General features: G+C 43.9%; 1 protein-coding gene and 1 non-coding gene across 3 annotated transcripts; both read left to right on the forward strand.

Moving 5' to 3' along the window:
• The first annotated feature begins 2045 nt into the window (after window positions 1-2045).
• Window positions 2046-2186, forward strand: LOC137426331 (U4 spliceosomal RNA). Its single transcript, XR_010984289.1, has one exon. It is a non-coding gene; the product is annotated as a U4 spliceosomal RNA (small nuclear RNA).
• A 48-nt stretch (window positions 2187-2234) lies between these two features.
• On the forward strand, window positions 2235-26044 carry LOC137424998 (ADP-ribosylation factor-like protein 8B). 2 transcript variants are annotated; one of them, XM_068112979.2, is made up of 8 exons: window positions 2235-2344; window positions 5085-5215; window positions 5653-5733; window positions 5942-6015; window positions 12085-12178; window positions 18508-18575; window positions 18734-18804; window positions 18920-21437. In XM_068112979.2, exons 2-8 carry the CDS (start codon window positions 5093-5095, stop codon window positions 18967-18969), a joined length of 561 nt encoding a protein of 186 aa, XP_067969080.1. In that variant the 5' UTR covers window positions 2235-2344; window positions 5085-5092; the 3' UTR covers window positions 18970-21437. The 2 variants fall into 2 exon arrangements, with proteins under 2 accessions (XP_067969080.1, XP_078625025.1); XM_078768899.1 differs by lacking the exon at window positions 2235-2344 and adding an exon at window positions 26024-26044 and having other exon boundaries at window positions 4807-5215; window positions 18920-18992.
• The last annotated feature ends 1268 nt before the right edge of the window (window positions 26045-27312 follow it).

Below are 27312 nucleotides of genomic sequence, written 5' to 3' on the forward strand. Positions count from 1 at the left end.
TCTTCCCCCCCTCCCTCCCTTCTTCTTCCCCCCCTCCCTCCCTTCTTCTTCCCCCCCTCCCTCCCTTCTTCCCCCCCCTCCCTCCCTTCTTCCCCCCCTCCCTCCCTTCTTCCCCCCCCCTCCCTCCCTTCTCCCCCCCCTCCCTCCCTTCTTCCCCCCTCCCTCCCTTCTTCCCCCTCCCCCTCCCTCCCTTCTTCCCCCTCCCCCTCCCTCCCTTCTTCCCCCTCCCCCTCCCTCCCTTCTTCCCCCTCCCCCTCCCTCCATTCTTCCCCCTCCCCCTCCCTCCATTCTTCCCCCTCCCCCTCCCCCTCCCTCCCTTCTTCCCCCTCCCTCCCTCCCTTCTTCCGCCTCCCCCTCCCCCTTCCCCCTCCCTCCCTTCTTCCCCCTCCCCTCCCTTCTCCCCCTCCCTCCCTCCCTTCTTCTTCCCCCCCTCCCTCCCTTCTTCTTCCCCCCTCCCTCCCTTCTTCTACCCCCCTCCCTCCCTTCTTCTTCCCCCCCCTCCCTCCCCTTTTTCTTCCCCCCTCCCTCCCTTTTTCTTCCCCCCCCTCCCTCCCTTCTTCTCCCCCCTCCCTCCCTTCTTCTTCCCCCCCTCCCTCCCTTCTTCTTCCCCCCCTCCCTCCCTTCTTCTCCCCCCCTCCCTCCCTTCTTCTCCCCCCCCTCCCTCCCTTCTTCTCCCCCCCTCCCTCCCTTCTTCTCCCCCCCCTCCCTCCCTTCTTCTCCCCCCCCTCCCTCCCTTCTTCTCCCCCCCCTCCTCCCTTCTTCTTCCCCCTCCCTCCCTCCCTTCTCTTCCCCCTCCCTCCCTCCTTCTTCTTCCCCCTCCCTCCCTCCCTTCTTCTTCCCCCTCCCTCCCTCCCTTCTTCTTCCCCCTCCCTCCCTCCCTCCCTTCTTCTTCCCCCTCCCTCCCTCCCTTCTTCTTCCCCCTCCCTCCCTCCCTTCTTCTTCCCCCTCCCTCCCTCCCTTCTTCTTCCCCCTTCCCCTCCCTCCCTTCTTCTTCCCCCTCCCTCCCTCCCTTCTTCTTCCCCTCCCTCCCTTCTTCTTTCCCCTCCCTCCCTCCCTTCTTCTTCCCCCTCCCTCCCTCCCTTCTTCTTCCCACCCTCCTTATTCTTCCCCCTACCTTATTCTTCCGCCTCCCTCAACTCCTCCTCCTGTCTCTCCTTCCCCAACCCCCACTCTTAATATTCCATCACAATGCGACTGCGTCGCCCGGCAACGCCGGGTACTTTTGCTAATTATGAATGATAAAGCTGTTTGGTGCTTTGAGATGAGTCGTTTACAAGCATGAAAATCAATCAATGACAGTTTAATACACTTTAATACAACCATGCCATCAACATCATGGAGCATTGCCAAATGCCAACATTTATTTGTCTCCACTGCGATGTTTAAACATTCGCATGAGTGCAAACGGGATAGCCAGCTTAATACCTCCACAGACTCCACGATGTGCCGCGGCCCCAGGACGGAAGCTTTAAGTGGAAATTTCAACGCTCAGGATTGCTAACAGTCGTGCAGCAGTGACGATGTTCAAGACCACACTGCATTGCGGCTCAGTGTTGGCTCTAAACGCTCGGCCTGATTGTAATTGTAATACGAGTGACGTCGGAAGGGAAATACAACCGGAAGTTGTGCGCGGATATTATATTTTTAACGACGCGTCATCTTTCCCTCTTCACTTGAATGAAGATATCTTCCCGGAAGGGACAATGGATACGCGTTGTTGTACATCCGAATAATGTGAAGCAAAGCGCGGTGAATGTACCAACGGAAATTCAAACAACATGAGGAGGAACTAAAAGCGGAAGCTGAGCTCCGTTTTATAAACCACGTGCTTCCGCTGAAGGAGGCGCTCGGGTAGGATTAGTTATACAACGAGATGATCATGTAATACCGAGCAAATTAATGTCCTCAATTATACATATATATTTATATAGCAGTATTTTAATATATAAAATAACTCCTCACGCGATTCAGTGCTTTGTATATACTCACCACGGATGTACGGTTGGCTCGTCTGAACTTAAGGAACGATGAACCTATTGATGGTTAGCTTTGCGCAGTGGCAGTATCGTAGCCAATGAGGTTTATCCGAGGCGCGATTATTGCTAATTGAAAACTTTTCCCAATACCCCGCCGTGACGACCTGAAATATGGTCGGCGTTGGCAATTTTTGCAAGCTTCTCCGGAAGCTGATTTGTTATCAAGGAAAGATGTTGAGTGTGTTAATGGCGTCAGTCTTTACAGTTGGTGGTGGGAGGGAGAATTGCGGCAGTGATAGACATACTGAGAAGACACTGCGCTTGCGTGAAGTGCTTGTCACGCTCTTGCTCCAATCACATCACTCTTGGTGACAGACCACTCACACTTTACCTCTCTTTCTCCACTTCAATCTCAATAACGACACCTGTGGCCAAAAAACTTCCAACCCTTAAGGCCACCCTACATCCTGGTTTGAGCTCAGGCTCAGCTTTTAGCAATTCACAACTTTAGAAAGTCCACCTAAGTTGTTGACCTTTGGCCTGTGTTGACCTTTTGACCTCAAAATCAATAGGCTTCTTGCTTATGACCAACTCTACCATTTAGTGAAGTTTCGTGAAGATCGGTTTAAAATTGTAACCTGTAGGCAAGTATAAGTGAGCGGACAGACAAACACACACACAAACATACTTGTCAATAAAATATTTTTTGCCAAGTAACAAGCAAATGAAAAATCACTCCGATAGCGACACTTGGCAAAAGAGAACAAAGTAGAATGGCACTCAGGAGAGCATCCTTGTGACCTCAAAAATAATTGGTGGTTGAATTCTGTGACCTGATATGCAAATCGTCTTCAAAGTTTAAGTTAATCGGATGAAAATTGTCAATTTTAGAAATTTGACCTATGTTGACATTTTGGACTATGTTGACCTCAAGAATAGTTGGTGGTTGAATTCAGTTTGCTGATATGCAAATCCGATTCAAATTTCAAGTAAATCCGATGAAAATTGAGGATTTTAGAAATTTGAAATTGTTGTTGACCTTTGGCCTATGTTGCTCTTTTGGCTTATGTTGCTCTTTTGGCCTATGTTGACATTTTTGCCTATGCTAATTGCAATAATATTTGGTGGTTGAATTCAGTTGGCTGATATGCAAATCCTATTCAAATTTCAAGTAAATCAGACTTTGGCCTATGTTGCTCTTTTGGCTTATGTTGCTCTTTTGGCCTATGTTGACATTTTTGCCTATGCTAATTGCAATAATATTTGGTGGTTGAATTCAGTTGGCTGATATGCAAATCCTATTCAAATTTCAAGTAAATCAGATGAAAATTGAGGATTTTAGCAATTTGAAATTGTTGTTGACCTTTGGCCTATGTTGCTCTTTTGGCCTATGCTGATCTCAAAAATAGTTGGTGGTTGAATTGAGTTAGCTTATATGTAAATCCCATTCAAATTTCAAGTAAATCGGAAGAAAATGAAGGATTTTAGAAATTTGAAATTGTTGTTGACCTTTCGCCTACGTTGACCTTTTGGCCTATGCTGACATTTTGGACTATGTTGACCTCAAGAATAGTTGGTGGTTGAATTCAGTTTGCTGATATGCAAATCCCATTCAAATTTCAAGTGAATCGGATGAAAATTAAGGATTTTAGAAATTTGAAAAAAAGTGGTTGACCTTTGGCCTATGTTGACCTTTTGGCCTATACTGATCTCAAAAATTGTTGGTGGTTGAATTCAGTTAGCCGATATGAAAATCACATTCAAATTCCAAGTCAATCAGATGAAAATTGAGGATTTTAGAAATTTGAAATTGTTGTTGACCTTTGGCCTATGTTGACCTTTTGGCCTATACTGATCTCAAAAATAGTTGGTGGTTGAATTCAGTTAGCCGATATGTAAATCCTATTCAAATTTCAAGTCAATCGGATGAAAATTGAGGATTTTAGAAATTAAAATAAAGTGCTTGACCTTTGGCCTATGTTGACCTTTTGGCCTATGCTGATCTCAAAAATAGTTGGTGGTTGAATTCAGTTAGCTGATGTGTAAATCCTCTTCAAATTTCAAGTCAATTGGATTAAAATTGAGGATTTTAGAAATTTGAAAAAAGTGGTTGACCTTTGGCCTATGTTGACGTTTTGACCTTTTGACCTCAAAAATATATAGGATTTTGTCGGACTACGAACTCCACCATTTGGTGAAGTTTCGTGAAGATCGGTTTAAAATTGTGACCTGTAGGCAAGTATAAGTGAGCGGACAAACAAACAAACACACACACAAACCGGAGTGATCAACATACTTGCAAAAACAAAACAAAATGTTTTTTGCCAAGTAACAAACACACAAGACCAAACAATACACCTGAAAAATCTTCGCTTTTTGCAACAAACAATCGCACAGACAGGTGTGAAAACATAATGTCCTTCCACCGTCGGTGGCGTAGGAAATCACCACGAATCACTCACCATTCCTAATATGGGTCGACTATAAAGTGAGATCAAGGGGTGGGGAAGGACAGGTGAGGGTGAACAAGCTGAATGAAACATTGAATGAAGAAGAAGAAGAAGGGAAAAGCGGGAATAAAACAAAAAAGGAACGACACGCGACAACCAACGAATGAAAAGATGTGAGGAAGAGGAGGAAATCACATTAACCTGGAAAAAGATTGCTTTTGGGAATTGGGGCATTTTGGATTTAAAAAAAATGATGTTGTGTTCAGATTTGAATGAAGTCAAAGAAAAAGAAAGATATAAATCCGCCCTTCCCCATTGGGATTCTACAAAATAACCCCTTCGAGATTTGCCGGCTTTTACACCGCTTCATTCTCCGCGCCACACCTTAACATCTACAGCAGAGCACCAGTTGGTGGTGGAGCAACGCGTCAGCAAAGTGCTTCGCGATTGGAAGCAATGCTTCCCTTGTAGTTTCTCACAAGCTCGATAAGTGGCTTAATATATAATTAGTACGACGGAGGTCTCCATAGAGCATAGACACGAGTGCAGGGAAATGTGCCTTCGCGTGCGCGGGGGGCGTGGTCGTACGTGTGACGCAGCGTTCGCGCGCCGGGGTGCGGGCCATTGTTGGACGGACGCCCGGGTGTTCTGTGTGCAGCCGCAAACATGCTGGGGATCATCAGCAAACTGCTCGACTGGTTCAAGTCGCTCTTCTGGAAGGAGGAGATGGAGTTGACACTGGTGGGCCTCCAGTACTCGGGGAAAACGACCTTCGTCAACGTTATCGCAGTGAGTATACCCCCCTCCTTCCTCCATTCTCGACACTCCAATCCTTCCCTCATCGGTGGATTCCTGTCAATGACGGCACCTGGGTGCTAATCCCGAGGGAATGTGGAGTAGACCGTAGACGCACTCGATATTCGGCCCCAATCTGAGGATACGGCTGCGTGTTGTTTAAATGGACACCGTAGGAGCCTCGAACCTGGCGGTGCTGCGGGCGGGTCTTACCTCCCTCTCCCCCCACTCCCCAATCCATTTTCACCCCCCACATATCATATCACCCTAGGCTCCACCCTACCCCACCTCTCTGCTCTCCTCACCCTTTGAACAATACCCGCCCACTTGGTCATCCCAATGAGGCGACGGCATGCGCTGACCATGGTGCTGAAATATAATGCGAGCAACATCCGCGAATTTTTACATTTGTCTGTTTGTCCTCCTCGTAGTCGGGACAATACAACGAGGACATGATCCCCACGGTGGGGTTCAACATGAGAAAGATTACGAAGGGCAACGTGACCATCAAGGTTTGTGAACGATACTGATTGGACAGTTTTGGGCACACCTGTAAATGATCCTGATAAATCTGAATTGAATTGCAGTTTCCAGGAACAATAGGTGTATTATTTATAACTTTTGTCTTTTTTTTTTTCTTTCTTTTCTTCTTCTTCACAATTAACACGTGGTCGGTTAAAAAATAATATAATTGTTCTTCTCTCTCCCTGGAATTTACAGCTGTGGGACATTGGAGGACAGCCTCGTTTTCGGAGCATGTGGGAACGATACTGCCGGGGTGTGAATGCCATTGTGTAAGGATCACCTTTATGGCCTCTCCCTTTTTTTTTTTTTTCTTCGTTGGATTTCTTGTACTCCATCTCATGATGCTTTAAATAATTATCGGACTTCATCGTGCAACGACTGGTCTGTTTGGAGTTCCTGTCTGAACACAAATTTCATGATGCTGGAGTCCAAGGTTCACGTTCTACATACTGTGGTCATTTTGTCCAATGCTTCCCAATGCTCCTGTAATTTATATAAAAGTACACCGATGTGTACTAATGCCTTCATCTCGCATCTGATGTATTGTTGTAGTCGTTCGATTAGTCCCAGTTCCCTGGTCCGAATCCTGAAGAACCGTGCCAAAGCAGTTGCGCCAGTGAATTGATTCAAGTGCTCCAAATAGGGTTTTAGGCCTGTTTGCTGCATTACTAACTAGATTCAGCTGAACACCTGAGCAGTCAGGCGACGTGCTGAGAAGTATCGTGCACTCGGTTACCAAAATCGGTGATCCGAGTGGAGATTGCAGGGACAGTTTCATCCTGTGCACTATTCCGGCACAACCCAATCGGTCTTTTAATGGATGTACTAGCCCATATAACTCTCATCAAGACACTTTAATTGCTCCAAGACAAAGTTAATTTGTAATGGTGCACTAAAAACAGGCAAGCGGGGGGAATATTGCAAGGTCTCAATATTATGCGGTCATTGTGTTCCTGAAATTGGCTGCATATCATCAAAACCACAGATCGGAGTGAACCACATAATTCAAATTTTTTTTCCCACATATATCGTATTTTGCTGGAAAATATGTTAACCGCATAACTCTGAATTCACGGATAATGAAAAACGTGTGCGTGTGCGTGCAAGCATATATAATATTACCCTACTGCAAAGCCGCAATGAGCCGGCAAAGCCAAAGCCTCTATTGAAGTTTTTCGCAATTGTTTATGCATACTTCCACATCTGCAAGATGGCGACCTCCAGGGAGCGATTTGGTGCGTCAAAGTTTCAAAATTCTCAAAGGATCCAGCAAAATCTGGCTTATTTTAATTACAAATTAGAGGTGCATAAGATTGTGAATCAAAAAAAGATGGGTGAAATAAACTCCTATTGAACTTTTTCGCAATATTGTTTATGCATACTTCCGCATCCGCAAGATGGCGGCCTCCATGGAGCAATTTGGTGCGTCAAAGCTTCGAAATCCTCAAAGGATCCAGCAAAATCTGGCTTTTCAACATAATACGTGTTCATTCACAACACAGGCTTCGCCGGCTATACTATATACCATGAAAATGGTGTCAAGGCTTTAGACACATTAGGGAGGGAAGCCAACAACTTTGAATGCACATAACGCATATCCTGACACATAAGCTTTTTTTACTTCCTGCTTATGCTAATGCATGTAATATGGGAAATAACTATCACTAGACAATGCAAAGTTCCCCTTGAGAAGGCATTCCCAAAACACTATGTCCAGGTCCTCCATGAGCCTGAGATCACTAGATGCCTGCTTGAGGCCAGGTAATACTTACTGGATGTTATTGCAGAATTTTTTTAATTTTCTTTTTTTCTCCAATGGGCTAGTAGAAATCTTGGAGGTACAGTACTGTACAAGTTATGTCAAATTCACCTTTAAGTTATCTCGACGCCGATTATAAACTGTCGACGAGTTATCACCAGCACCCTGGGCACATTCCAACTTTCTGCCACAGCCAGTAAAATGTCAGGCCTAGCCAGCCAGTTCCTGAAAGACTTGGGTCAAAAATGTTCCTTAGCTGACCCCACAAGATGGGAGTAATTGGGGCTGTTGTTGTAGTAGTAGTAGTAGTAGTCGTCATATCAAGTATATTTCTAATGCCGTAGGACTAAGTTATGTAGAAGTACATGAGCATGTACTCCTCTTATGGTAAGCTGTTCGTCATGAGAAACAAGAAAACCACTGGGGTTGGCCTTTTTGTAGATTTCCTCTGAGCACTTCTCATCATTTCTTGACCCCTAATTTAAATCCCATATACAATGCTCATGTTTTCATTATTTTTTTTTGTATAGAGATCTCAGGCTCATTCACGAAAGAGTTGTATCACACGTAGGACAAGGCCATTAGGGGACATCAGTGTGTTTTCTTTTTCATGATCTACAAGGACCACTTGGCAAACTCCAGTCCATTAGTGTAGTCAACCTTGAACAGAAATGCAGTTCTTGGAACTCCTTTGCTTAACCAATGTGTCAAAACCGATCTTGGGCCAAGCACATCGCTAAGCAAGCTTCCAGAGCCTGATGTATCGTTTAGAGACTTTTTTTTTTCCTTGACAGCTTTTAACTGTATAAAAACCATTCATTGAGTGTTATGGAGGATATGATTCTCCTCTGTGGGATGCTGATATTGCATCACACGCCATGCCCTTGGGTGAAGTGGACTCTAAAGACCTGAAGGTTATTGGTACATGTTAGCAAGATGTTGAGGCATGTAGTATACTACTCTCACCATAGGCAGGTTTGTACTCCTGTGGTCCACTACTCCATGCTTCAACCTTCTCTAGTCCCCATTCTAATTACAACTGCCCCACTGTCAACCCATGTATTGTTACTCTTCCCAAATCTAGGTGTACTGCTCACCTCTCATCAGTGGAACAACCTCTGAATCTGTCCAATTAGGTTCTTATGTTGTCACCAATCACTACTCATTACCTTCCTATTCTCACTGACATTTCCGACTTTACTCACACCAACACCCTCCGATCACCTGAGCTCCCTCCATCGACTTGTGACTTATGTACTCCTTCCTAGTCTGCTCCTACTGTATCCTTATTTCCTTATCTGCCAATGAGACCCATATCTGTTCCTTCCTTGTACACCCATTTAACTCTACCCTGTGGTTATTGCATTGACCTCATCATCTGACATCAGTTGTTACGAATGTCTCAAATTTTCGAGAAAAAAAAAAAAATGGATGGACCACAATGCCTGAATCAACTAGAGAGTTCAGAAACCACAATACCCCATGCAGCTTTCAAGTATAATACTGTTGCGGATATGGGATTTGGCCTCCATATCCGCTTGTAAATATTCCCCTATTTCCCCAATACTCCCCAACTATCCCCAATCCCCCATTCCCTAGTCCCATTGTCTGTAAACAACACTCTGTAGAACCGACCTTCCCCTTTTTCCCCCATTAAATGTCGTGCCCAGGTCCACCGCATCTCACGTAGACAACTTTCGGACATCTTGCTAGTTATTCTTAGTCTATGTCAGTTAAGGACTCGTTTCCATTAATTCTGACTCTTCGTTGCACCAGAATGTGATTGTATGGCACCAGTAGTGAGTTTAGGACCTCCCCATACCTCCTCCCATCTTCCTCATGAAACTACAACAACAACAACAACTACAACAACAGCGCGCGGGGAGTGCGCGTCCTCACTCCGGCTTGGTTAGCCGCCATTGACCATGCGCTCCGACGGGGTTACCACGAAGGGGCTCACTGTCAGCCCCTCGTCAAGGGCGGAGCCCGGTAACCCCCCCGCACCCAATAAGAAGCGGCGGGCCGATTCCATCTGGGGCGGAGCTAACGAGCCGAGGGCGTGTCACTCCCCGCTGGATATACGTAGCCACTTACCGGAGGTGACGTCAGAGATGCGCCCCGAGCTTGAAGTGAAGAGAACCAGACGCCACCTCCGAGCGCTGAGAGACCTCCCTGCATCTTTTGGGCCGCGCTATCCTGTCCCTGAGCACAAGGTGCACCTTGTGCTGTCCACCGACTACCTGCCCTTCCTTGCCATCAATCCCGGTGTGAGTCAGTCTTGTCCTGTTTATCTGTGGTCTGTCGGGGTTACTATAAGACCGTGAGTAAGTGCCTACCTTCCTATGCTGTCCCTCTTGTCCTTGTAATCTCAACGTTCCGAAATATTATAACCTCCTCCGGAGGTCTTGAGAACTGTACCCCTGGTGTCGTGTCATTTAACCCAGCCGTTGTGTCCTTTCCTCAATTGATTTAGCGTAGCGCGACTCGGCCAACGTTCGAGTATAATCGGGTAAACTGTGCAGACGCGGTCATACCAAACCGCTCGGTAAACCAACATCCACAACCGCGTCTGTAACAATACTTTACGTTTTAATAAAATAATGATTTTAAAGATTGTTTTAAAAATCTAAGTTTAGCACGACAGAAGTAGTCTTGTTTACATCACTTTCCTACCCTCGTTAACCCCCGCCCCAATCCCTCCTCCTTCAAAATTTTGGGGTTTTCCCTCCTGAGTTTCCTTCTGAATTAATCTTGTCCACTCTATCCATCACCATGCATCTTCTCATGCCCCTCATTCCTCCCCACACATATCATTTTCCAAGTCTGCCTCCATCTTGGCCTTCAAATCTTTTGGTGTTTCTCCTCCCCACCCCCTCTCAACTGTACCTTTTGTCGTGATGTGTCCTGATCAGTTCAGTGATCCCACGCAGTACTAGCTCTTCCACAAATCCTGACTATGTATAAAAATATATAAATCACCCTCATACATTGTAACAAGACCACATTGAGTCTCAGTTTAGGATATGGAGGCCTTATTCATCACCATAAGCTTCTTCTTCACCACATACCTCTCACATGCCATGCCCTCTCATGCTATACACTGTGTTTATAAAGTCTATCTATTTCAGAGAAATAACAGTTGATCAATAGATATGGACTTTATAAACACCCCCTATATATCAATACAGTAGCATGGTTCTTGTACGTATTATGAAGGTGATTGTGTTCTACAGTAGTCAAGTAGATAATTCAGTGTAAAGAGGTTTAAAGACATATAAATTACTTCCGGGTTTTACCGCCATTTTACCCAGTGTCTATTACATGCACCCGGACACATTACATTAGTTCTTCGTGCCTGGTGTTTGTAACCTTTAAAACGTCCTTTAAAAGAGTAATTCTCCTGTCTGGAATTATTTTCAATTTTGTTCGACTGACAGACTGACAAACAGGCAGACAGAGGAAAAATATTATCTCGCTCTTCTCTGCACATGAGCGGGCTGCCAAATTCAAAGGCAACGAAAAGGTAAAATGAGAAACTTGTGTTCATAATATAACATTCAATTTAAATAAGTTGTTCCTCGATCATAAACTGACTAGACAGACGGATGTGAACCAATTGCTTAACCCCGCTTTTTGCTTCACGTGCGCGGGGTAAGTAGAGTTCATAGAACACCTTACCCCACGCAGTCTCAAGCAAAAGGACATGGGAATGGTCTTTTCAATTTTGGTTTGTGTTTCCGAGCACGATCTACAGTATATTAGCTATGATGGTGAACTTTGAATAACAGGCGCGATGGCAACCATACGAAGGCAATGGCTCAAATGGAACGGGCAATTTGATTGGTTGAGAAGGGTAAAAAACATTCCCAAGTACTGCTGAAGGTTTTTGGAAGTGCAAACAAGACGATTTGTGTTCTACAGTGTACAAATATATAATTCAATTGAAATAAAATAAAAGTTTTAGAGGCTTTAGAAAAAAAAGAAGCATTTATAAAAAGATGGTTTACGGCTGATAATGTACCATCTTTTACACCACCTTATTTAACACGTTAAGTTAGTTATTTGTGCCTGTTATGATGTTCCTAAAAACAGCAAGTTTCCTGTTTGGAATGATTTTCAATTTTGTTCGACTGACAGACTGAAGGAATTGCTTTGCCGAGAATGCGCTTGCTCGCTCAGGCCGAGACTCAATACGATTTGCCATATCCAGAGCCAATGTACCGCTAAACTGCTCATTCCTGGTCTACAGTGTTCAAAATGTAAGGTTCATAAGTACTTCCTCGTTGATAGAAGTACACTGATGAACAGACAGAGTGAACAAATTGCTTCGCACGTGGGGTACCAATGTAGGTTAATGGAATACTTGGGATATCATGAGACATGGGTTCAGATAGGAATGCCAAACAGACCAGTCCAGAAGTTATTGTTGGCCAACTCGAACTACTTTATTGTCTCCAAATGTTATTCTCCTGCATGTAATAAATGTGACCTTCCTTCATTGAGCCACAGATAATCTAGTAAAACCTCAGTGTGCACATAAATGAACATTCGTTCTAACATTCTAACATGGTGACTGCAGGTTTATGGTGGATGCAGCAGACCATGACAAGTTGGAAGCCTCCAGGAATGAACTTCACAACCTGCTGGAGAAACCGCAGCTTCAGGGCATTCCTGTAATGTCTTTCAATCCATATTCCTCTCTTTCCATCCCTATGCACTCAGTATTTCATCTTACTAACGTATTTTGCTGTTTTAAATTATTTATTTGTGCTTTATAAATGTATTCATGTCTACTACTAATTTAGGCCTAACCTGAAAATAATGGCCAAGTTGTCTTTTCAGGATTAATGTTAGAATATATTTAGATAACTACAAGCTTTTGCAATTGCCTCGATTCACCTCAAATTCCAAGTTTTGTAATATAAATAAAAATCACCCTTATACATTGTAATACGATGACGTTGAGTCTCATTTTAGGAGATGGAGTCCTTATTCATCACCATCGTTATTTTCAACGTTTCTGCTCTTGTAAACCTGATAGTGTTGTGCTGTGAGAGACAGAGACCAGCTGCTGAAGAGGTTCATGTTTAGATACCATCTGCATCAGCTTGAATACACCCTATCTTATCAAATCTCGAAAGCTAAACCGAGTCAATCCCAGTTTGTACTTTGATGGCAAACCTACGTGGAAGGCCAGGATTTTAGACTGATGGACGGTGGTGTAGCTCCCTCAGTAGCATGCTCTCTACTAAGTTAATGCAAATTTGAAAAGAAGTAGAATCCAACCAGATCGTCCTTTCTATTGTGGGTGCAATCTTAGAATTGTACTTTGGATGAGAACGTCGGGTCAACCGTTTCAACTCCATTTAAATGTTTAAATTTAACATGCCAAGGTATTTGATGAAAACAGTAGGCCATTGAATGCTGGTAACGTAGATAAATTTGCTGTTTGATATTGAATTGGATATGGAACTTGATTATACATATTGCATCATGTTTATGGTAAAGACAGGTTTTAAGGGGACAAAATGTACAGGGTGTCCACAATGTCTTGTCACCCCTTTGTTACATAGGATTTATCTCTAGTACAGTTGTGTTTTTGTTGCATATACATTTATTACATGATATAACATAACATATCTACTATAATAAATATAGCTTGCGTGGCTGTAGCTATGTCCACAGCATTCACTCGTTGATTGGTCGCGGCACTGACAAATCGGGTGTGCCTGATTTCCCTTCATCGTCGATTGTTGTCTTTATCACACTTTCCTCAGCTCGTGTTTCATCGCATCTCAAAGCAATGATTACAGTACTGTATTGGTGATTGTGGTGCAGTGTCTTTATCACACACTTTCCTCAGCTTGTGACTCATCCTGGTGATTACTATATTGATCGCGGTGATATATTTGACAATTTTACATTTCTTTGAGTCCCCGAACACAAAGCGACCATCCGTATTCGGTGGGCTGACAGATACTCCCGTCATGATGGCGGGGGTGTCCATCAGTATCTTTAATAATTAATTTTACATAGCCAAGCTCATTATACAGAACCTGGTGCAGAATCATTCTCTGTCATGACTTAGACTACGGATTTTTATGTTAAGAAAATAGGCCTTTTATGTTTTGAAAAGTGGATTTTTTTTTTTTTTATGTGAAAAAAATCCCGAAATATTTTTTTCCCCCGTTTTATTATTTTTTTATTATTACCAAGTTTTTCAGAAATCAGTCAAAAAAAGAACAAAAAATGGTAAGCTTTTTCCTGCACAACATTAAGCACTCTGGGCTAGTAAACAGGTAAAAAATGACGTTCAGGTACCTTTATTGCAACCGCATTGTTTGATAAGTAGAGGACTAGAAGAAATTGACAAGACCCTTTTAGGAACGGTTAAAGTAGGTGTTTGAAATCATTATCTTGGTAATGTTCTCCTTGGTGAGGCGGTGTCGGCAGTCGGTGAGGACGTTTCTGTAGACGGAGAAGGACCTTTCCACGTCGATGCTGACGATGGGGCAGTACCTCAAGAGGGGGATGTCGGCAAGCTTGACTCCAGCCGGCACACCAACCTCAGATCCGTGCTGATCTCCATCCAGGATCAAAGCCACTGTCCTCAGCACACCAATGTCGGGATTGCGCTGCAGCACCGCCTTGAACTTGGTGAGCAGGATCTCCTTACGGCAGCCTCGGATCTTTTCGAGCTCCTCCTTGGCCTGATCAAGGAGCTGGAAGGCCTTGGCCAGCTCCATGCCGGCCTCCTCCAGCTGCTTAAGGATCTTCGGGATGAACGACACGTGGGCATTTAAGAAGACCAAACTGAGCTTGATGTCCGCCTTTCCGAACAGGTCCTTGGCACTCCGGATTGCCATCGCGTCGTCATTGTTCAGCTGGTCCACAATGTCCTTGACAGCCTCGAAGTGCTCGGCGTAAAACACCGCAGTGTCGATCCACGTCCCCCACCGAGTCAGAATGGGCTCCGGGGGGGAGAGAAAGATTGGGCTGCTGCTCCTTCCAAAGGACAACACGCGACGGGGCTTTGACGAACACCTTCTTCGTCGTGGCAATCAGGTCGTTGACGTCCTTCAACATTTCTCGGACTGTCTCGCAGACATGGTGGAGCGCGTGGGCAATGCAAGTCACATGCAGCAAGTCCGGGAAGAGTTCCTTCAGGGCATGGCCGGCCTTGATCATATAGGCCGCGGCGTCGCTGACTAGGACCTTGAGGCACTCCGGCTTGAAATCAGGCCAAAGATAGCGCAGCGTGTCATTGACTGCGCGCACGATCTCCCCGGAGTTGGTCTTCTCCAGAAACATGCACTGGACGAGGTGGGGACGAAAGTACCCCTCCTTGGACAAGCGTCCCGCGATGATGTTGGCCACATATCGACCTGCCGAATCGGTCGTCTCGTCGACGGATAGCCAGATGGGCTGCTGTCCGAGGTCGGCATGGATCCCCGCCAAGGCATCGTCGTAGCACTTGTCGAGGTAGTGCTTTCGAATCCAGCTTTCATCGGGGATCTGGAGAGTGATGTGCTTCTCCAGGAACGACCGGAGGGCAGGGTTTTCCAATTTCGACCATGGGATGCCAGCGGCCAGCATGGCCTGGCACAGCTCCTGAGCCACGACGTCGCACTTGTGCCTCTTTCCGCCACCAAAGTCCTCCATGGTGGCTTGCGTGACCGTCCTCTTCTTCTTCAAGGCCAGGTTGCTCTTGTGGCGGTCTCCTCAGACATGTTGGGCCAGCTCAGACTTCTGCTTCGCCCAGAAAGTCTTTTCACAAGCTCGACAGAAAGCCGTGTCACTCGACACGTACTTGAAGGTGGCCCCATCGCCACCAGCGTTGAATTCCTTCAGCCACTTGTCACGAAGAGCAGCACTCATCTTGATAGGAGACTTGTTCACACTTTGTGAACACTCTCTCACTGTAGTACACCGCCTCACTGCTGTACACGCTGGGGACGCAACGCACGCAAGTGGACGCAACGTTTTGTTTTTGAGATTGATCGCAGTTAAAAATGTCGATCGCAGTTAAAAATTTCGAAAAATTCCCTAATTTTTTTTAGCGTTGCCAGACATTTTCGACCAAAAAGGGCATTTTATTTTCTTTTTCCCGAAAAAGGGCGAAATATTTTTTTTCTCCGAAAATAGCAAAATAATTTTTTTGCGCGAAAAAAAGCCGTTTTATGTGAAAAAATATTTTTTATTTTTTCACATAAAAATCCGATGTGCAGTCATGAGAATGATAGTGTACAAACAGATCCATTGGATGCATGATATATCCAACATCAATAAAGATGTGTGGAATGTTGTGTGATAAACGTATATGCAACATAAACACAGTTCTAAAGTTGAATCCTAAGTTGCACAGGGGTGACAAGACATTGGGGACACCGTGTAGATACGTGAGGCATTCAAAAAGCTACATGAACAAGAAACTCACAACAGCAAGATATATATATATATATATATAGATATATATAGATATTTTTTGCATATACAGCAAGATATGTATATGCAAGATATGCGAAGATATGCGAAGATATGCAAGATATAGACAGTAAGATATGCGAACATATTTGTATTTTTTATTTTATATTAAATTGGTAGGAAAAATGGGCTGGCAGGGTAGCCTCAAGCTGTGTGGACTTGCTTCTGAGCTGTCTAACCTGGGTTTGAATCTTGTCTCACCTATGAACTGCCATCATCGTTTTCTCATGCAGGGCAAGGCATCAATGTCTGTGTCGTCCCTTGGATGGACGTTAAACTGGGTGTCTTGTCTGCCAGCATTAAAGATCCCACTTTGAGAAAGGAAAAGTAGATTATTTTGAGAAAGGTAGACGACTCTGAGAAGGGTGGGCTAATTTCTAAATTCCTGTTTTAACCTACAGGGGGCGTTGCATCAGCTGCCAGCCACACTCCCAGCAATGATGCAAACCAGCAGTCACATGCTGCATAATATGAAGTGACGAGGAAGAAAATACGTAGAAAGTCGAATAATGAAGGCAATATAATATGAGTGATATAAATTTTAAGGTGACCTTACCCTGTTTTTGTTTTGCACCCTGTCTTTATTTGCCCATCATGCTCGATATCACAGGAAAAAAAAATCCTTCAACAAGAACATGTTATTTAAGATGGATAGTATTACAAAAATGAGGATTGTGCAAATGAGACATTCAGCAATATAGAAATGGCTGTAAATCCAAGAAACCAGATGTTAATTTTAATAACTACCTTGCTTACGAAATGACAAAACACGAGGCAGCATAGCCGTTTCCCTACTCCGAGCAGAAAGGTGTGTCATCAGTGCAAAGGGAGTGGTTGTGTGAAGACTATTTCAATGACATATTTGGAGGGGGGGGGGGGGGGGGCTTGACTATTTTGGGTAACAAATGTATTTCATAAATATAAGTCATGCCAGGAAATTTGTCCATTGGAAATAATTAAGTTCTGTATCTATTGACCCTTCTTGCATTGTTCGCACCACTCAAGGTAAAGTGATTGTCCAAGTATTTATTATTTTATAGCACATGCACCTTAAAGGACCATGTGACATCCAAACATTGCTCATTTATACTTCAGCATGACTCAGATAGAAGTCGATGGTATCGGTGCAATAACATCAATATCCATCTGTGTCATTCGTGATTGGTTGGAAAACGTGAGATAGACTTTCAACATGTTCCTGACTTACCACTATCTCTGGATCCCACCAAATCCCTGGACTCCGAATAATTTGTTGGTGGAGCTGCTTTAAGAGCACAATCTACAATGATTAGTGAACATTACACACAAACCTTTGAAGGCAATACCATGGTATTCAGGCTGGAATTGAGGCCTGTGATGGTTTAAATCGCTGTGACATAGGAGTTTACAATTTTTTGCCACAATGATTTGTTGCTACATTGAATTCTTTGATGAATATATATTGTTCTTTGTTTTGTAATTGCATTAACATTCTGCTAACCACCAAAGTTATTGGAGACAATTACTTTACTTGTCTCATGCCAAAAATAAAAAGCCATTAGTATTTGAAATTGACTCCCTCATTACATTATATACACTAGCAACGGTACCCGCCCTATGGGCGGGGCTTCAATTGGGAGGCCCAAATGAAAAGGCAAAATATCAGAAATTGAAGGCTTTTTTTTATTTTTTTTTACGATTTATATAAACATCCGTTAAATCATATCACACGCAAATCATAAAAATCTAAACAGTATTTGTAGAATTTCAATAAAAGCCACATCACTGTTCGTATAGGTAAATATTATTCCATCGTGTTTGGAAAAACTGGAAAATTGGAAAACTGGAAAAACAATCTAGCCTATTTTACTCCAGGGGGTCCCAGGATTACCCACCCAAAATTTCGTTGCGATCGGTTCAGCCGTTTTGTGGTACCTGGGAACAGACGGACGGACATTTGGTGAATTATAGTAAGATTATAATTAACGAATCCACTGTGTGCATCAAATAGGTATAAACTGAATATATGTTGAGTGCACGTTGTTAAATTACAGGGCCTTAAGAGGCTGGAAAACAGGTGCCTTAAAGGGGATGGCTGCGACATGAGGCCACAAAGAACAAAATGATGCAATTCCTGATTTATTCACTTGCAACTTCATTTGCCCTTTCTACACACACACACACACACACACACACACACACACACACACACACACACACACACACACACACACACACACACACACACACACACACACACACACACACACACACACACACACACATACACACACTTCCCGACCTTTATTCTTTCCACTATCCTCCCAGCCCATCTCCCTTTTCTCAATTTATTTTCTTTAATTTATGCCCTGTGCCACCATATTCTCAGCATATGTAATATGTCAATGGCTAAACTTGCCCTCGATCTCTCCCTCAACAATCATCTGGTCTTGGCTTACATGGAAATGGCAAGGCCACAAAGTAACAGCAACAACATAGGTACATAGGTACCAGTTAGAACGTATTTTCCTGTTTGCAGGTTTTGGTGCTTGGAAACAAGAGGGACTTGCAAAGTGCTCTAGATGAGAAGGAACTTATCGAACGAATGTGAGTCATCAACCATGCTATGCTAATGGGCAATGGCTATTCTTTTCTAGTTTTTGTACTTGTGTTGTTTTGTCTTTTTACGCTGAGAAATTTGATGACAAATGCAAACGATGAACATAACCAGAGGTCTGAAAGTACAATGTTGGACCCCACCACAGGAATCTGTCTGCAATTCAGGACCGGGAGATTTGCTGTTATTCCATATCCTGTAAGGAGAAGGACAACATCGGTGAGTTTTATCAAAGGGCCCCAGACAAGTTACCTCACGAGTGTCTACCCAAACCAATATGGAATTGAAAAGTCTTGCTTTCATATCAAGTAACGAGTATTGGTCTCTTCTACAGACATTACCCTGCAGTGGCTCATCCAGCATTCTCGATCACGGAGAAGCTGAGGGTCTTTTCAAGGACCGCTGAGGTACAGTTGAGACTACTTCTCAGCGCTGACTACCCTCTTTTTGTATTCCTCCTCGGATCACCGTGACCTCCACCCAATCTCTGGTTTAGTGTATTTTATTCGTGCCAGGAAAGAAATCCTCTAAATGTTTGCAAAAAAAACCACATTTTTAGATGCATGTCTTTTTGTTGTTGTTGTTGCTGTGGTTGTTAAATTGTTGATACGATGCTCACCTTTATCATAATTGGTGGGAGAGCCTTTTGCTGCAGAATGGTGTTCAGTTTTGAATCAAATCATCAGCTGTAGTGACAGTTGTAAGATATATGATTATAGGAAAGTAAATATTCTGTAAGCTGAGGATATCCATCCATCAGAGCACAATTACTGGACACAATCCCAGCACCAGAGGTTCTAATGAATCACGTTTATTTTGATGCAATTTTAAATTGCTTATTCTGTTTAAACTGCATGACAATTTTCTATCCATTTGTCAAATTGCAATATCCATTACAGCAGGTGCAGGGAAATACTTTAGCATTCGGAAGATCATTCTAGAGCTAGAGATCAGGGAAGTGAATGATGGGAGCTGAGATGGGTCTAATGGAGGAGTTTTGAGACGTTTCATGACGGCTTACCTTCAATCAATTCCAATCTTTACAGGACACGTGATGGGAACCTATGTCACCACGTGCGGCTATTGCAATATTAGTTCGAACTTTTCCATCGTGTCGTGTTGTACATCAGTGCACCCTTGTACAATAGTTACAACCATTGCATGAAATGTAGGCTCCGGTTTGTAGTGGCATGCTCACATTTACTTTACTGGCTGTTTTATCCATGTAATGCAGAGAATCCATTATGTGCTGTGACTGGTTTATTGTTTTTTTTTAGTCCTTTAAGAAAAAGAGGGATGAATAGCAGCAATGAGCAAAGTTATTGATAAATGCATGTGATCCTTTTCACTAATCCAAAAATGGTCACTTCTCAAGTAGAGTTCCAGCTATTGGTTGGGAGGGGGTCCAGGGTGGTCTTGACCTCTTCCTTTATTTTTTTTCAGGAGATATAATTTATTATACTTTAATTTAGCAATTATAACCAATTTATTACACAACTGTCATATTACAGCTTGCTAAGCACATATGATGCTGTATCAGAATTTTTTTTTAATGATGTGTAGACCCCCCTCTACCTTCCCTTTCGAAAATTCTACTTTTGCCTCTGCTTCCCCGAGTGGCAGCAGAATTTGCGATACCACACTGATCCTTAAATTAGTATTTGCTTTGTGTTTTACATTTTCACACATCTATTATCTACAACATAACATGTACTTTGGCAACCAGGAAATGAGGGAGGGTATGTGTATAAGAATCTGGCAGGTTCCTTCTTACTCCAAGTATTTAAAGCAATATATGGCTTGGAACAACAGTGGTTGGAAATATCCATCTCAACTTTTTATTTATTTATTTTTTGTCCTACACCATCTTCGGCTGATGAAGAAACTTGCATACATACACATGTAGGATAAGGGCACGAGGAAGCATTGATGTACTTGCAGAGGAATTATGAGAACATTAGGAGATAATGGAGATGTCATCAAAGCTGTATAGAACTTGAACCTGGGATTCCACAATCATAAATAAGTTGCTCAAATGGGAACGGTAAACAGGCCAACTTTCAGGGAAAGGTTAAAACAAGAATATGGAGTTAGGCAACAGTACCAGCCTCGAGGTGTACTTCAGCAATAGATTTTTAAGGGGTTCTTACCTCCCATTCGCAAAGGAGCAAAAGAAAGGATATTCGGCTTATTTTTTGCCTCCAAAGGGAAATGTTCCCCAATATGTAATGCCATGCTTGTGCAGCACCAGGGGCAACATTTTACAATGCGAACTGATTCGAAACGACTCGAGTACACATTTTTTTACCTTCTGAAGGTCATGGCTCGCTGGATAAAGGAGGAAAGGGTGGGAAGGATATAGTGGTTGGTGTAGCCAGTTGACAGTGGACTCGGAGGATGCAATGATGTTTTTGGATGCAAGGTTTGGGTTGGGGAGTGTGCAAATAAAAGACTAACTTTTGCAGATATAAATGGTGCTCAGAGGAGCAACCATATAAATTGAATCTTCTTCCGCTTGGATCTTCATGAACCTGGCTACATCTGAATGATGGTGATGCTTTATACAAACAGCACGGCACTTTCTCATGCAATAATCATAACTCTTTGTTTTCTTGGAGGCAATGTATGTAATGTTTCCCATAATAATGCATATTTTGAGGTGCTGGATGTAACGACATGAAATTGTCAAGTATTTTTTCTTAAATAATGGACTTTTCTTTCAATGTGATAACGTGCTTACGGGTTCTTGTGCCTCCTTTCAGCCCCAGATTTGCACCCTCTGCGTAACCGAATAACGATGTGTAGAATACTTTTCGCACGTCACTTATTTGGGAAATAAAATGTGCAACTTAGATTGGCTGTTTTCATGCTGTTTTTAACCAGTGTACATGGATGCCCAAACACCACAAGTTTTACAACATTGTAATGTTATGAGGTAATTCTCTAAAACTATAGTACCCCAGAAGTGGTGCATGCCAGTTATTTTGCTTATTTTGTTTTATGTCAAATGTATTTCATTATCTGGGTTGGCAAGATGCCAGGATAGTCTGATGGTATGAGCATTCATCTCTAAGCTCTCAAGCCTGAGTTCAAATCTCCACCCAGCTATAAACTGTCACCTTGGTGTTGTATCGATGTGTGCACCATTCAGTATGGCAAATTTGATTGATAATGATGCAGGCAGGTACATACATACATACATACATACATACCGTGTCCTTCATAAGTATTGGAACAGTGAAGTCAAATTTGTTATTATTGCTATATACTCAAGAAATTTGGATTTGAGATCAAAAGATGAATATGAGGCAAGATTACAGGTCAGATTTTATTTATTGGTATTCCTATACATGTACAGTGCATTCAGAAAGTATTCAGACCCCTTCACTTTTTTCACATTTTATGTTGCAGCCTTATGCTGAAATCGTTTAAATTCATTTTTCTCCTCATCAATCTACACTCAATACCCCATAATGACAGAGAAAACAGGATTTTAGAAAGTTTTGCAAATTTATTAAAAAGAAAACACTGAAATATCACATTGACATAAGTATTCATACCCTTTGCTATGACACTTGAAATTTAGCTCAGGTGCCTCCCATTTCTCTTGATCATCTTTGAGATGTTTCTACACCTTGATTGGAGTACACCTGTGGTAAATTCAATTGGTTGGACATGATTTGGAAAGGCACACACCTGTCTATATACGGTCTCACAGCTGACAATGCATATCGGAGCAAAAACCAAGCCATGAGGTCGAAGGAACTGCCTGCAGAGCTCAGACAGGATTGTGTCGAGGCACAGATCTGAGGAAGCTTACAAAAATATCTCTGCAGCATTGAAGGTTCCCAAGTGCACAGTGGCCTCCATAACTCTTAAATGGAAGAAGTTTGGAACAACCAGGACTCTTCCTAGAGCTGGCCGCCTGGCCAAACTCAGCAATCGGGGGAGAAGGGCCTTGGTAAGAGAGGTGATCAAGAACCCGATGGTCACTCTGGCTGAGCTCCAGAGATCCTGTGTGGAGATGGGAGAAGCTTCCAGAAGGACAACCATCACTGCAACACCACCGATCTGGGCTATATGGCAGTGGCTCACACTCTGCTCACAAATACTCACAATCACACAAGAACCGCAAAAATGAAATGTGCGTGTACAAATAAAGAATGTGTGTGTGTGTGTGTGTGTGTGTGTGTGTGTGTGTGTGTGTGTGTGTGTGTGTGTGTGTGTGTGTGTGTGTGTGTGTGTGTGTGTACGTACGTACGTATATATATATATATATATATATATATATATATATATATATACACAACAACAACAACAACATGCATTTTAAAGGCCATTTTCCCTGCTAGAGCGGGGGTTAGCCTTGCGGTCCCCATGACAATCTTCTCCATTTTGCCCTATTTTCTGCATCTCTCCTTGTTAACCCCCTTGCCCGCATTTCTTCTTCCACCATCTTTAGCCAAGTCTTTCTCGGTCTTCCCCGTCTTCTACTTCCTTCTACATTCATTTCCATCACTCTTCTCAACCAGTCACTTTCATCCTTCCTCAACACATGACCAAACCATCTCAACCTGTTCCTCTTCACAGCATCAATCACAGGCTCTATTCCCATCATCTTTCGCAATTCATCATTTGTCTTCCTCTCTCTCAACGATACTCCGCACATCCGTCGAACCATTCGCATTTCCACCCTTTCCAACCTTCGTTGCTGCTCTACGTTCATTACCCATGTCTCGCTCCCATAAATCATAACACTTCTCACACATGCAGCATACACCTTTCCCTTCAGCTTCAACGACACTCCCCTCATCATCAGCACGCCACTCAATTCCCGAAACTTCTTCCATGCACATCTCACTCGAGCAACCGTTGCCGAGTCTGATCCACCTTCTCCATTCAGCATGTCTCCGAGGTAGCAAAATGTTTTCACACCTTCCAGCTTCACACCGTCTCCAAGATCCAACTCAACATTTCCTCCATCTGCAGCTCCCTCTGTGCACACCTTACATTTGAATGTAGCTGCCACACTGGTTAATGACCCTCTCAGACCACTACATTTTTGATGAACCCACTCAGCGCACATTGTACACTGAATGGAGTTCACTCCGACACCCTTCCTACACACAGCACAGGGCCACTTCCCAGTTCTTTCCACCTCACCACATGCTTTACCACTTGCCATCACCTTCGTCTTTCCGATATTCACCTTCAGACCTTTTGTCTCCATACATTCCTTCCACGTGTTCATCTTTTCCTTCAGTCCATCCATACTTTCCGCAATCAACACCAGATCATCTGCATACAACAACTCCCACGGTAAACCCTCCTTTACGTTCTGAGCCAGCACCTCCATCACAGCTACAAATAGTAGTGGACTTAGTACCGACCCCTGATGCACTCCCACCTTCACCTCAAACTCACCACTGTTCCCGTCCTTCGTCCTTACAGCTGTGCGCGCTCTTTTGTACATTGCCATCACTACTCTGATCAACCATTCCTCCACTCCTAACTTCCTCAATGCCCATGTCAATACTTTGCGTGGAACCCGATCGAATGCTTTCTCCAGATCAACAAACCCAAGAAACAACTTCTTCCTCTTCTCCATGTACTTCTCCTGCAACTGCCTCACAATGAAAAGCGCATCTGTCGTTCCTCTTCCTGGCATAAATCCAAACTGCATTTCGTCGATCTTCACTTTCTTCCTTATCCTCCTCTCCAACACCCTTTCCAATACCTTCATTCCATGCTCCAATAACTTTATCGCTCGGTACGAGTCACACTCCAGAGGGTCACCTTTCCCCTTGTAAAGAGGGACGAGGGTACTCAGTTCCCAAACCACTGGAATGCGGCCTTCTTTCACCACCAGATTACAGATCTCTGTCATTCTCTTCACACCCCAACTTCCTGCTGCCTTCAACATCTCTCCCACAACTCCCGTCGGCCCTCCCGCTTTTTTACCCTTCATTGCTTTTATCGCTTCCTCAACTTCCTACTCAGTTATCTTCTCTGCCGGTCCTAAAACTGGATTACTCTCTATGTTGCCATCCCATTCATTCTCAGTATTCAACAGCATTTCCATATATCTTTTCCATCTTCCTTTAATTCCATCTGGGTCGACAACGATTTGTCCCACTTCATCCTTCAAGCAGCTCACCCCCATCACATCACACCTCTCTTTCGCTATCTGCTTTGCAATCCTGAATACCGCTCTCTGACCCTCTTCCGAATCCAAGCGTTCTCCGAACATTTTCCTACATGCCTCCTGCGCCTTTGCTACCTCTTTCTTTGCAGTGTTCCTGGCTGCCTTATAACTTTTATGCTCTGCTGTTTCTGCGCCCGTACCCTTCGCCTTCTGCCACTCCTTGAACTTCTTCCTCTTCTCGTCAATCCTCTTTCCAACTTCATCATCCCACCACCATGTTTCCGAGTGCCTCGGTGGTCCTTTTGTCCATCCACATACCTTACCAACGGCTCCCAACAGACTAGCTTTCATTGACATCCAACCACTTTCAAGCTCAACCACATCATCCTCGACCCTACTCAGCCTCTCTTTTAATGCCTCCCTTACTGTCACCTCTTTCAACCTCCACACCTTCATTCTCGGTTGGTACTTCACCCGCCGAGCTCTCCTCGCACCTTTCACCCTTACGTCGCAGACAACCAAGTGGTGCTGTGAAACAGCCTCCTCCCCTGGGATTACCTTTGTGTCTCGGAGGTGCCCCCTATCTCGCCTACGCACCATCAGGTAGTCAACGGTTGTCGTCGACCCACCTGACGTGTATGTAACAAGCTTATTATCCTCTTTCTGGAACTGAGTATTACAAATCAACAAATCAGCTCCATCAGCAAACTCCAAAATCCTTGCACCTTCTCCATTTCTCACACCATATCCGTAACCACCATGAACTCCGTCAATTTGGTATAACTATAATTACCCCAAATAAGATTAGTAATTGCCGAGTCCATAACCCCCGGCAAGTACAGGTGAAATACTACTACTCAGATCATCTTTTAAAGCATTCTAAACCAGCTCGCAGTAATTAAAATCCCCCTCCCCTATATATATATATATATATATATATATATATATATATATATATATATATATATATATATTGTTACGGGTCGCGGACAAGATGTTATTTTGACCGAGCGGTGGTGTATTACCGCGACCTAACAGTTCCCCCGATTCTTCCCCAACTCACCCGATTCACCCCAAACTTTGGCTGGATCGCGCCACTGCTATTCAATCGGGAAAACTCTAAAGCGACCGAATACAAAGAGGAAAAAGGAATAAGATGAGAAGACGTACAGAAGAGTAATTGGATTTATTATTTACACATATAATCAAGAAGGAGCAGTCACGATTATGTACAGGGACATGAGACGCAGGTGACACAGTGAATTCCTTATACAAGCTTAATTACCTACCCAGGACAGAACAAACAAAGACGACTCACACGGGGAATTGCAGAGTGGATTGGCTGGAAGGAGGTGTGTGGCTGGAGGGGGAGGACGGCACGGAGCTGGCTGGAGCTTGATCCCGCACGTGACGTCGGGCTGGACCTTGACGGCCGCTGATGCCACCGATCCTGTCGTGTGCGCGGGATCGCGGGTCGGATCACGGGTCGGATCACGGTCGGAGCCGACGCGCTGGTGGGGGGTCTGGCATGACGGGTTCTCTCCTCTCTCTTTTGTTTGTCCAACCACTCTTTCTCCAACGCAACCACTCAACGCAACCACTGAACGCAACCACTGACCACCCCTGACGACCAACTCAGCTCTTGTCATGGACCTCTCTACGCGCTCTTGCTCTGACGACCCAGCTCTTTCCTCTGTACTCGTCTCTCCTCTGTAAAAGCTCATCTCTCTTGGGGGCGTCTCTCATGGGTTATATATAGCCCCACCCTTGAACCTTTGCGAACCTCCCCGATCGCTCTTCCTCCGCCCTCTCAAACCAAACCCCTCGTGCTCGGTTGGTTGTTCGGGGCTGGCTCACTCCTCCCCTCTATGACGAGGTGGAGACACGCCTTTCTTCCCCAACCCTGCCTCGTGGCCAATGGTGGTTGAAGAAAACCGCCCAAAATGCAGTTGGCAATTGGAAGGGAGGTTTTGGGAATGGGAATGGAAGTTTTGGGAGGGGGAATGAAGTTTTGGGAGTGGGAATGAAGTTTTGGGAGTGGGAATGAAGGGAATCTATCTCTTTCACTGGTGCAATGGAGTATTTCAATTAATGGGAGACACAGCCTTACCCTAAAACACAGAATAAGATATAACTATCGAACAGGGGTATTCTATGATTGGCTGACGTGTATGCTTGTGGACTAATTATGGGACGCCCTTTTGACCTTTACACAGCTCCGGAGGCAGGAGGCGCAGACTCAAGCAAACTCATCACCAATTTACCACGATACAACACAATCAAAAAAAAATACAGTCCTCATATCCGCAACAATATATATACAGACTTGGCATTTAATATGGAATATTTTTTTTTCTTGACTTGGGTTTACTTTCTTAACTCAGTATATCAATCTGGTGAGTTTTTTTTACACTTTGGTGATTTATTTGTGAAAAGAACCATGTCACTGATTGTCTGTCGCAGCAAAAAGTCAACAACAGGATTATATCACAGGTGGTGTGGAAAATGTACGGACAAGTGCATTTGATGATTGGCTTCACAGTCGGGTATACAAGGGTTGTTGCGTTCTGTATTAGTGGAAA

The sequence above is a fragment of the Myxine glutinosa genome, unplaced genomic scaffold (genome assembly GCF_964187855.1).
Source record: "Myxine glutinosa unplaced genomic scaffold, kmMyxGlut1.1 SCAFFOLD_670, whole genome shotgun sequence".
NCBI lineage: Eukaryota > Metazoa > Chordata > Myxini > Myxiniformes > Myxinidae > Myxine > Myxine glutinosa.

Excerpts from the sequence above, each read along its gene's own strand:
- LOC137424998 (XM_068112979.2), top strand. The coding sequence starts at position 5,093 with ATGCTGGGGATCATCAGCAAACTGCTCGACTGGTTCAAGTCGCTCTTC. Across the intron at positions 5,734-5,941 it reads AGGGCAACGTGACCATCAAG|CTGTGGGACATTGGAGGACA; the intron begins GTTTGTGAACGA and ends TGGAATTTACAG. Across the intron at positions 12,179-18,507 it reads CGCAGCTTCAGGGCATTCCT|GTTTTGGTGCTTGGAAACAA; the intron begins GTAATGTCTTTC and ends TCCTGTTTGCAG.